Genomic DNA, 12,826 nt, shown 5'->3' with positions numbered 1-12,826 from the left:
CGCTGATTTAACGTAAACGAGATATTGGGTCTTATCAATGCTGCTTTAGACCTGGTTAATCCACAATAGACCATATATCCACAATATGTTAAATCCCGAGATATAAACAAGAGAAGCATATCGATACTTACCATATTTTAGTCGACTGCAACACTGCAGAATGACGCTCGCTGACACTCGTTTCTCCGTTCGACAGGTTCTCTCGGAAGCGTTAAATACCAAGCGATGTTTCAGACAGGAGGACAGCTTACCGAATTATTTCATAAATATTCTGCTGAAAAAGATTGTACAGTTACTTGAAATGTTTGAGAGAAAGATTCTTTGTAAAACATATGGACCAGTCTGTGTTGATAGAGAATTACGGCGTCGTATGAAGCCGTGAGCATAGTTAAAAATTATCAAATACAATGATTACGTTGGCTAGGACATGTTATCAGCATCAAGTGAAGAAATACATCTCAAAACTAAGTGCCAGAAATTGGAAAAAAAAGAGAAGATCGAGGCGCCTTGAAATGTAAGACTGTATTGTAGCTGTAAACCTCACAAATGAATGGATGTAATGAAGTCTACACTCTAGTAATCTCGTCGCTGTGCTTCCACTGCTTAAGGCATTACACTAAGCAGAGGGGGTATTCAAAGGCGAGGATTCAACGAGTTTGTTTTATTCATTACACATTAGTGTTTGCTTTTGTTCTCTTTTCTTCTGGTTGTCCAAATGATAGGTGATTTTAAAATACATTCGGTCAACATACGAGGGTTGAGGGCGAATTTCTTTGCGGTGCATGCACATATTCATTTTCACTGTCCTAACATTCTAGCTCTTTGTGAGACCCAGGTGCGTGAGGATTAAGATCCACAGGATTTTCGCATACCTGGGTACCACACTCTGTCTCTTTTTATTTTGCACAGAGGCCTCGTTATATATGTACGTAATGATGTAGTGTTCCAATGACGACAACACTTGGACTGACAAAAATCCAAAATTTTGCCCATCAACATTCCACTAAGGAACAGGGGCAAACTTCTCTCATATTAATGAGTGCAGTCCGATTCAAGTTTAAGCTCAATGATAAGGGATCTCCCTTTTATAGCCGAGTCCGAACGGCGTGTCGCAGAGCGACACCTCTTTGAAGAGAAGTTTTACATGGTATAGTACCTCACAAATGTTGCCAGCATTAGGCGGGAAAACCAACGTCCACAACTCCTCCTGGCTTTCCAATTCGAGTCATACGACTCCTAAGGGCTCCGAATTAGGATGTGTCTAAGGGCACCAAAATAATATTTTTTTTACGTTTTTTACCTTCACACCCTGAAAAGTACGAAGTTAGTACTCTTGCACCTCTTGGTAACCCCGATCACTGCATTGTTTCAGCATCTGTTGGTCTGAGCTCAATGGATTCATTCTGCATTTTAATTGGAAACTGTTTTCTAGATGGCGATATAAATGCAACTCCTGAAATGTTTGAGAATATAATTTTAAATTGAATGAGGACATTGATTCATGTTAAGACTATAACGGCTAAATAAGACGATAAAAGTTGGTTTAACCAGACATGCAGAAATGCTGTCAGATCGAAAGAGGTGGCTTTCAGGAACTGACGCATGGATAAAAATGCCAATACCGAACTGCAGCACAAGGAGGCAAGATATTCGTGTGACAATGTGCTTAGGCGCGAAAAATTTCTCTACGAACAGCGTCTGCGTACTCTTTGTACTCTTGCTTCTAGTAAGTAAGATTATGGGTTCCGCCTAAATCGTTCTTCGGGCTACCTCATGGCACTTCTCTCGAAACGTTGAAGTCGCTCAATCCACCAGTTTGGTGAGAGTAAGCTTGTGGGTCTGGATATCTCCAAGGCATTTGATAGGGTCTGGCACGGTGCACTACTATCAAAGCTTGTCGCATTTGGTATCGGGCTTTCTCAGAGATCGCACTATTCGTCTTATAGATGGGTTCTCATCCAATGAGCATAAATTGACCGCAGGTGTACCCCAAGGCTCTGTTTTTTCCCCTTCTCTTTTCTTATCCGATCCGAATCCGATCTATTCGTTTGCGGATGGCAGTAATCTTTGACATTCGTACACATTCGACCATAGGCCGAGTCTTCGAGAGATTGAGGACAAGAGGCGGGTTATGGATGATACACTCTGCCAGGATTTGCTGGCCATTTCTGAGTGGGGTCGAATGAATCGAGTAGATTTTAATGCACGGAAGACTCAGTGCTGCTTGTTGTCACACAAACGATTCGCTGACCCATTACGATCATCTTTGTCTATTAACGGTATAGATGTTGAGCAATCAGAAGCTCTTGATGTTCTGGGCATGAAAATACAAAGTGATGTCCGTTGGGCTAAACATGTATTTGAAGTGTCGAAAGAAGCATTCAAGTGTTTAGGCTTCTATAAACGGTGTAAGAATTACTTCACTCCGTCTGATCTTTTTAACATCTACACCATTTTTTATAAGGCCGAAAATGGAGTACAACTCACATGTATGGGTTGGAGCTTCAATATCATCCCTGGAGCTACTGGACCATGTACAGAGCAGAGCGATGGCGTTGATAGGGGACAGTAGGGTATGCAACTTCATTCCCTCCCTTGACCATCATCGCAATGTGGGCGCTGTTCTATCGGTACTTTCATGTGTGTGTGTGTGTGTGTTCGTCTGATATTCGTCTTCTTATTCTTGATGTAAGGATGTTTGTCAGGGATACTAGACATTCTAGAATTCTTATTTCGCCCGAATTGTTCATATGTGGAATCGACTTCCGACTTTGACATCCAGAGATTTAAGACAAATGTTAATAAAAACAAAACAAAAATACAAATCGGTTTCAATTACGAAATTAATTGATCCAATTAATTTTTTAATTGAAACTGCTTCAATCGCAAAAATGATAATATCAATCGCCGTATTTGAAAAATAATTGAAAAATGTTTTAATTAAAAAAACTTGCATATTCAATTAAAACAACAATTGCAATTTTGAATTGAAATTGAAATTTTTGAAATTTTCAATTAATTTTTGTATTGATCCAATTAACAAATGATTGAAATTTTTTGAAAATTCCAATTAATTTCTATATTTGGTACACAGATGTTTACCTCCTGGAACATGAAGATGCTTTGCTTGGTCAAAGGTCGTGTCGACCCGTATAAAAAAACTTCCCCCGCGGGGGTTTTCCAAAAAATTTCGGGTCTCGGGTAGAGGTAGGTCACCTCTAGATATGTTATTGTCATAGAAGCCTGTTTTGTCGTAGAAGTGTGTTTGGGTACTGAGGCGCCAGCCCTTGGCCGATGACGGACTCCATCGGGTTAGTCCAACACTTAGAACAAGCTGCTATGGTATTGCTTTAGACCTGTGTTGGGCACATGTAGCAGTGTGCGTAATATTTGCAAGCCCATGGGCTTATGTTCTTGTGCACCTACACACCTATGTGCAATAGTATGTGTGTGTTTGCCGACACTGTTATAGATTTGTCGAAATGTGGGACGTATGGATCTTTGAAATCTCCGTCCCTTTATATTGTAGGGAACAAAATAGCCTTTAATTGAATTTACTTAAGCACCATATTTAAGAATTTTTCAAGATTCGATCAAAAATATGATTGAATCAATTAATTCTTTAATTGAAAATTACAAAATTGAAATTTGTGATTGAAAATTTTTCAGATTTAATTAAAAAATTAATTGAATTAGTTTTTTAATTAAAAACGGTAAAAATTTCAATCACGACTGTAATTGAAAAAATCATATTCAATAAAAGAATAACTGAATTAATAAATTTTTTAATTGAACACGATTTTATTTGCAATTAAATTTTTAGTTGAAAATTTTTTTGAGATTGTTTTCTGTGTAGATAGGATGCCCTCTCACATTATAAGCTACAAACCACCGATTGCCAGTTGGCATTTCTAGAAAATTATTGATGTAAGGTCAGGAGTAGTAAGCTGGGGTATTACAGGCCTTCGAATGAACCGAACAGGCAGGCTTCTGCAGTAAGGGTTTGTACTTTTGATGTAGTTTATAATTCATATTTCGATATTTTATTACTTATTTCTAAGATATATAAAAATGCTCCCGACCGTTAAGGGACATATTTAATTTGGTCCCAGTGTACATTTTTTTATTTCATTATTTTTTGTTTTTTTATTAGATTTGTCCCTTTCCCTATGATTTAATACGAGATGAGATTTTAAAATATAAAAATGCTGAAGTTTTATGGGCTCAGGAGGAGCATAAGAATCAGGGTGCCTGGACCTATGTACAACCACGCTTTCAAACAGCCATGGCAAAAGATGAAGCGTAAGTACAAAGTAATTTATAAATTTACGAAATAAAAAAAGTAAAAGCGTGCTAAGATCTGCCAGGCCGAATTTTGGGAACCCACCACCATGGATTCTGCAAAAAATGTAAACAAAATGAATTTATTTGAAGACCATAGTTTTATTCTATGGGTTGCCCAAAAAGTAATTGCGGATTTTTCATATAGTCGGAAAAAAAGAAAAAAAGTGTAAAAAAAGTATATTTGATTAAAGTTCATTCTAAAATTTATTAAAAATGCATTTACTTTTTTTAAAAAATCCGCAATTACTTTTTGGGCAACCCAATAGATACCAAACTTCTGTCAAACAAGCAAAAATTAAAACCTGTAGGAACCGAACAAGAATGATCGAGAGACCGGTTTATATGGGTTATAGAACGATTTGGACCGCACATAGCACAGTTGTGGGGAATCATAACAGAACACCAAATCGATTCCAGGGACTCAAGAAGTCAAATCGGGAGATCAGTTTATATGGGAGGTGTATCAGGTTCTTGACCAATTTGGACCGTACAATAATTGAGGCTTCCAGGGGCTCAAGAAGTCAAATCAGGAAATCGGTTTATATGGGAGCTATATTAAGTTCTTGACCGATTTAGACCGTACTTGGCACAGTTTTCAGCCAAATCAGACAAAAATTACGGCTTCCAAGGGCTCAATAAGATAAAACGGGAGATCGGTTTATATGGGAGCTATATCATGTTCATAACTGATTTAGACTATACTAAGCAAAGTTGTTGGATGTCATAACAGAACAAAATGTGGGTGCAAAATGTCATCTAAATTGGACAAAAATTAAAGCTTCCAGGGGCTCAAGAAGTCAAATCGGGAGATCGGTTTATATGGGAGCTATGCCAGGTTATATACCGATTTGGACCGTACTTGACGCAGTTGTTGCAAGTCATAACAGAACATTATGTGCAAAATTTAAGCTAAATCGGACAAAAAATGTGACTTTCCTAGGCTCAAGAAGTCAAATCGGGAGATCGGTTTATATAGGAGCTATACCGAAATCTTAACCGATATGGCCATAAAGTATCTGTGCAAAATTGCAAGCGGCTCGCTCTAAACCTTCGACCGCTATCGTGATTTCGACAGACGGACGGACATGGCTAGTTCGACTCAGAATGTCCAGACGATCAAGAATATATATACACTATGGGATCCCAGATCAATATTCCGAGGTGGTACAAATGGTATGACTAGATTAGTATGCCCCCATCCTATGGTGGTGGGTAAAAAAAACAAGTAAAAGCGTGCTAAGTTCGGTCTGCTTAAAGTTTACATAAAGGATTTGGACCGTACGTGACATGATTGTTGGTCCTCAGTCCGCACAGAACACTAGGTACACAATTTCAGGCCCATCGGATAAAAATTGAGGCTTACAGGGGTTTTAGACGTTAAATCAGGAGATCGGGGTGTATAGGAGCTATATCAGATTATACATCGATTTGGACCATACTTGTCACGATACGTGCAAAATGTCAGCTCAATTGGATAACACCTGCGGCTTTTAGGGGCTCAAGAAGTCAAATCGGGAAATCGGTTCATATGGGAGCTATATCCGGTTATAGACCGATTCAGACCATACTTGGCACGATTGTTGGAAGTGACGGAACATTATATGCAAAATTTCAGTCAAATCGGTTAATAATTGCAGCTTCATGGAGCTCAAGAAGTCAAGTCGAAGTACCACTTTATATGGGAGCTATATCCAAATCTGAACCGATATGGCCCATTTGCAATCCCCAACGACCTATATCAATAAGAAGTATCTGCGCAAAATTTCGTGCAATTAGCTCTACGAGTTCGACCGTTATCGTGATTTCCACAGGCGGACGGACACGACGACGGACGGACATATGGACGGGCACACGGACGGACATGGCAAAATCAACTTAAAATGTCAAGGCGGTCAAGTATAAATGTACTTTATGGGGTCGCAGATCAATATTTCGAGTTGTTACAAACGGAATGACAAGTACAACTAGTCAAAACGAGGTTCACGTAGTAGTAACCCGGCTGAAAAGCAATAAGGCAAAAGGAGCCAATGGGTTCCCGGCGGAACTGTCGATTGGTCGAAAGAAATGATCCTAAAATACGAAACAACTGCATTTTTCAGCACTCAAAACATCGATGAGATGAGTCATTCGGCGCTTAGTCCTGACTTGGCACCGAATGGCTTGTTTTTATTCCCATACGTAAAAAATAATAATAAGAGGTCAACGTTTTTCGACACCTGAAGAAGCGGTTGATGCGTTCAGAATGCATGTTTTCGGACGAACATATATATGGGAGCTTTATCTCAATCTGAACCGATTTCGAGCAAACTTCTCAGATATTGTGGTAGTTGTCGAGGAAAGCCTTGTGCAAAATTTTGGCAATATTGGTCAATAAATGCGCTTGGTGTGACTCTAGAAGTTAAAATCGGGCGATATACATATATGGCAGCTATATCTAAATCTGAGCCGATTTCTATGAAATTTACCAGTAATGTCGAGGGTCATTAGAAAATCCTTCCTGCCAAATTTCGAGAGAATTGGTTGGCAAATGCCCATTTTATTGCATTATTACTTCAAATCGGACGAACATATATATGGGAGCTATATCTAAACCTGAACCGATTTCGAGCAAACTTCTCAGATATTGTGGTAGTCGTCGAAGAAAGCGTTTTGCTAAATTTTGGTAAGATTGGTAAAACAATACACTTGTAGTGGCTTTAGAAGTGAAAATCGGGCGATATGCATATATGGCAGCTATATCTAATTCTAAACCGATTTCTATGAAATTCGCCAGTAATGTCGAGAGACATAAGAAAATCCCTCCTGCCAAATTTCGAGAGAATCGATTAACAAATGAGCACTTTATTGCAATATTTCACAAAATCGGACGAACATATATATGGGAGCTATTACTAAATCTGAACCGATTTTTATGACAATATCGACAAGCAATATCGAGATTCATAAGATAATCCCACCTGCCAAATTTCGAGAGAATCGGTTAGAAAATGAGCACTTTATTGCAATATTACTGCAAATCGGACGAATATATATATATGGGAGCTATATCCAAATCTGAACCGATTTTTTCCAATTTCAATAGGCTTTGTGTCTAGGCCCAAAAACATGATAAGACAATCGGACGAAAATGGCGACCTGTTGTTTTGTACACAAAGTAACATGGACAGACAGACGGACATAGCTAAATCGAATCAGAAAGTGATTCTGAGTCGATCGGTATACTTATCAATGGGTCTATCCATCTTCCTTCTGGGCGTTACAAACAAATGCACTAAGTTAAAATACCCTGTACCACAGTAGTGAATATAGGGTATAATTATTGCGGAAAGCGCGCTGTATACTTAGATAAGTATATCGCCCATTTCATGGCGGTGTTTATAAAATGCGAACCACCTTAATGTCTCCTTCTCTCTCTCTCTCTCTCTCTCTACATTCAAACGCCATCACTGTTTATAATACTTAATTACAGTGACACTTAAATGGATGTCCAATTATTTAAACCGTCAGAGCAAAGCAGAGAAGAAAGAAATGAAAACGGATTTCCTTAAACATTTCAAAACAAATGCATATTTGATCACTGGCAAGTTGAAGGAATGCTTGCTACTAAGCGTCTTGATTTACGCTGTGAAAATATCTGTGAACCCGAAAAAATTTTATTGGCAAAACATAAAGGCAAAAACCTATATACAAATGTTTCAGTTTGTACAAATTTATTTCTTCGATTCAAATATTTACATTCTGAGGAGTATACGAGGGCTGTTATATAAGTTTCTGGCCTAGTAAACTTTTTAACTATTACCATCAAAAATGGTTTTATGGCTTTTCGAAGTATCCTCCAGAATGATTTATACATCTTTACATGTGCTGCAACCAATTGTCGAAACAACTTTTCCACTACGATTGAGACACCTAGAAGACTTGGTTGTTTGATGCTTTAACAGCATTTTCTGGCAACGAAAATCATTGACAAGGCATTTTTATCTTAATGTGCGGGAAGAAAAAGAAGTCATTGGCTGCCAAGTCAGGGCTGTACTACGGATGAGCAATCAATTCGACGTTTTGGTCGATCATCTAGTTTGAGCTGATGCACAGTGAAATAGAATCGAAAAACACTTGTAAAAAATATGCCATTTGAGAACTGATGGAGATAACTCCTTGAAATTGTTAGAATGGTTAGAGCTGAGATCGAGATGTGCAAAATTTTAAGTCCCTAGGTGGACGGGGCTCCATTTGGCAGGTCGCTAAAATTGGTCACCTCGGCATTTCGATGAATTCTTCGGGCTGTAAAATCTTCTTTTGTGGTCCGATTTGAAAAATTCTCTTTTTCTGCAGGCCTTGTCAAGATTATGTGCGAAATTTCAAGGCCCTAGGTTGTCCAGGCGTCTTTTGGCAGGCCCCCTAATATCGTCACCTCTACATTACAAAAAATTGTTCAGACTGCCAAATTTCAGCCAAATCGTACAAAAATTGCGGCTTCCAGGGGCTCAACAAGTCAAATCGGGAGATCGGTTTATATGGGAGCTATATCCAAATCTGAACCGATATGGCCCATTTGCAATCCCCAACGACCAACATCAATATAAAGTATCTGTGCAAAATTTCAAGCGGCTCGCTCTATGCGTTCGAACGCTATCGTGATTTCGACAGACGGACGGGTATGGCTAGTTCGACTCAGAATGTCGAGACGATCAAGAATATATATACATTATGGGGTCCCAGATCAATATTTAAAGGTGGTACAAACGGAAAGACTAGATTAGTATGCCCCCATCCTATAGTGGTGGGTATAAAAACAAGTAAAAGCGTGCTAAGTTCGGCCTACTAAAAGTTTACACAAAGGATTAGGACCCTACGGAAGTCCTCGCACAACACTGCGTACAAAATTTCAGGCCCATCGGATAAAAGTTGAGGCTTCCAGGGGCTTGCGATGTCAAATCAGGAGATCGGGGTGTAAGGGAGCTATGTCAGATTATACACGAATTATGGACCATACTTGTCACGATTGTTGGAATTCATACAGAACCCTACGTGCAAAATGTCAACTCAGCTGGATAACAACTGCGGCTTTTAGGGGCTCAAGATGTCACATCGGGAGATCGGTTTATATGGGAGCTATATCCGGATATTGACCGATTCAGACCATACTTGTCACGATTGTTGGAAGTCGAACACTATATGCAAAGTTTCAGTCCAATCGGTTTATAATTACAGCTCCTAGGAGCTCAAGAAGTCATGTCGAAGTACCACTTTATATGGGAGCTACATCCAAATCTGAACCGATATGGCCCATTTGCAATCCCCAACGACCTATAGCAATAAGAAGTGTCTGTGCAAAATTTCGTGCAACTAACTCTACGCATTCGATCGTTATCGTGATTTGCACAGGCGGACGGACACGAGGACAGACGGATAGATGGACAGATGGACGGCCACACGGACGGACATGGCTAAATCGACTTAGAATGTCAAGGCGGTCACCAGTATATGTACGTTATGGGGCCGCAGATAAATATTTCGAGTTATTACAAACGGAATGACAAGTACAACTAGTCAAAACGAGGTTCACGTAGCAGTAACCCGGCTGAAAAGCAATAAGGCAAAAGGAGCCAATGGGTTGCCGGCTGAACTGTCCATCCAGTCATCCGCGGTTTAGTCCTGACTTGTTATCGAATGGCTTGTTTTTATTCCCGTACGTAAAAACTTAAAATGAGAAGTCAACGATTTTCGACAAACGGCATATTTTTTCATAATTTTTTTCGATTCTATCCCACAGTGTGATGTCTGAGAGCTCACATTGGCATGGTGAACAATGATTTGTTTTCTCTTGTTCGTTTTTCTTCTCCTCCCAAGACTTCGGGCGGTCAAATTTTTATAAACTACTCAGAATTTACCGTCATTCGTTGCTCAAGCGGAAAAGTCGTTACATGACCAGTTTTGTCGAAGAAACTGGCGACCATTTGCTTCGAAGTGTTTCTTCCACAAACAACTTTCGAAAGACTTGGCTAGAATTCGGAGGCCCACGGGGTCGATTGTGGTTTTATTTCGAGCTAATACGTATAGAATCACAATTCGCCACCTGTGGCAATTTTATAGACGTATTTTGAAGCATCACGATCGTATGGTTTTAACATTTCTTCGGCACGAGCCTTTATTTGAGCGATTGTCAAATTATTGGGAATCCAACGACAATAAACCTTTTGAATGGCAAGTTGTTTATTCAATATTGATTATATGCAGGTGGAAGATATCCCCAAGGATGCCAATATCTCACGGTATATCACATGACATTTTGGAAAGGGCAAGAAAGGCCACTCTTGCCCTATACACCTGTAAGAGAGCCATTGGCAAATGTTGGGGGGTTTAGACCGCGTGTCATGCTATATGGTGTTGTGGTCTGGTGGACGGCGCTTCAAAAGTCCACCTATTGCCCAATACTAAAGCTGATCCAAAGGATGGCTTGTATGTGCATAACAGTCACTCTGACATCGCACGCTACATCTTATGCTTCTGGACATTGCGGCTACCCAAATTGCAGCGACCACTGCCGTGAGGTTAAGGGAGCTTTCTCATTGGTTATGTGGCGGCTACGGACAATGTGTTATCCTTGATACAATATCCGATGTTCCAGGCAGTGTGGATTACACCCAACCAGAGCCGATTTTAGATGAAAATTACTGTACCACTATACCTGATGGAACCGATTGCAACTACGATATCCCTGGTAACAGAAGTTACATAGACTTCTATACGGATGGTTCCAAACTAAACGACCAGGTGGACTTTGGGGTGTACTCTAAAGATCTAGAACTGGTCATCGATCAAAAAGGTTACCCGACCACTGCAGTGTGTATCAAGTAGAGATTCTTGCAATTATGGAAGTGGTGGAATGGCTAGGATATAATGTCATTACGACGACGGCGAGGCAGCCATTATATCCCTGAAGAACGTATTTCTGAACACGAAAACTGTCCTCGACTGTCGCACATCTCTCAACGCATTGGCTGAACAGTTCAAAATTCACCTGTTCTGGGTGCCGGGCCAAAGGGATATCCCAAGGATTTATAAAGCGGATGAGATTACGAGACTAGGAACTACCCTACCGTGGAAGCTAAGTTTTGAGGACCAGGCCCGCAGGACAACGAATGATAGATGGTCACAAATAGGGGGATGTGAGCATTCCAAAACTATGTGGGCTAATCTATGCTTGAAGAGGTCTACTGCTTTGCTGTCATTGGCTAGAACAGACGTCTCAGTCTTTGTGTCCGTCATGACAGGTCACTGTCTAATCGGAAAACATGCTGACAGACTGAAGGTTGCCAGCAACGACTTTTGCAGAATCTGTAAAGACACCGAAGAAGAAGAGACTATAGAACACCTTCTGTGTGTGTGTGTCCCGCACTAGCTGTCAGAAGGAGTTCCACTTTAGACTCTCATTTCATTGAGAACCTGTCTGATTTAGCGGATGTGAACATTCGCAAGTTATTGGGCTTTTATAAAGTATGAACTAGTTCGGTATGAACTAGTTCCTGTGGTATCGCAATGGACGAAAACTTCTATGTCAGTCTAATGGCACACTGCCACTTAAACGTAGCCTAACCTATCACATGACGATCTTGCATTACAAGTTCACACACGGCATCAATGTTCTCCGGTACAACGGCAGTTTTTGGGCAACCCTCGTGGAATTCGATTTTGAGCGAGTGTCGGCCATGACGGAGTCCAGGTTTTCACAGTGCTATGGGATGGTGCTTCATCGCCACACAAACATTTAAGTTTATCAATGCACTCTTGGCTTGATAATCCATGTCGAAAGTTTTGAAAAATGGTCGAACGAAAATGTTCACGAGTTAATTCAATTTTTTTGTCAAATTAATTTTTTCAAGCTACTGTAAACAAGACAAATGATGGTCGTAGGTCAAAACGTTGTGGGTATAATTATGCTAGAAAATGTCTAACTTTCCAATGGAAATGTCAAATTGGACCTGGCAACACTCAGAGTTGCCTAGGCCAGAAACTTATGTATCAGCCCTCGTATTATTTTTTTTTTTTTTTTTAGTTTTTTGTGAATAAAAACATGTTCACAAATGTCCGCTTATATTTATTCGTGTGTGGTGAAGAATGTGATGTATCTTGTTCCTTTGTATGTTGGAATATATGCATGTTTGTTCCAATAGCAAAAGAAAAGAAAAGAAGATTAATTTAAGATACGTTAAAATGGTTTATACATCTATAAAGAAGTAAGGACTACAACACATGGTAAGACAAAGTTTCCGGGCACACATAGATACAAACTTCAGGATGTACGACGGCGAAGTGGTTTAGGCGTAAAGCCGCCTAAGATGGAAGTTGTTCTTTTTAGCGAAAGATAAAAGGTATCCACTGTGACATCTATCTCCTTGGTAAAAGAGAATGTTTCTACACCTTAAAAATGAGGGCCGTACACCATAAAAATTAGGACATTTGGCTAAAGTTGAGGCTTAAA

General features: G+C 39.8%; 1 protein-coding gene across 3 annotated transcripts in view; it reads left to right on the top strand.

Annotated features, from left to right (window-relative positions):
- Positions 1-12,826, top strand: part of LOC106092432 (2-oxoglutarate dehydrogenase-like, mitochondrial) — a 93,612-nt gene that overhangs the window by 10,625 nt on the left and 70,161 nt on the right. For all 3 annotated transcript variants that reach the window (XR_009396500.1, XM_059360576.1, XM_059360580.1), the window contains exon 10: positions 4,154-4,302. Coding sequence is in view for 2 of the 3 variants with exons in the window: in XM_059360576.1 (XP_059216559.1) it covers positions 4,154-4,302 (149 nt within the window). In the remaining variant the exon portion in view is untranslated. The remainder of the gene's footprint in view (positions 1-4,153; positions 4,303-12,826) is intronic.

This window comes from Stomoxys calcitrans, chromosome 1 (assembly GCF_963082655.1).
Source record: "Stomoxys calcitrans chromosome 1, idStoCalc2.1, whole genome shotgun sequence".
In the NCBI taxonomy this organism is placed as follows: domain Eukaryota; kingdom Metazoa; phylum Arthropoda; class Insecta; order Diptera; family Muscidae; genus Stomoxys; species Stomoxys calcitrans.
The sequence above is the reverse complement of the archived record's forward strand: the minus strand, read 5'-3'. Positions and strand labels throughout refer to the sequence as shown.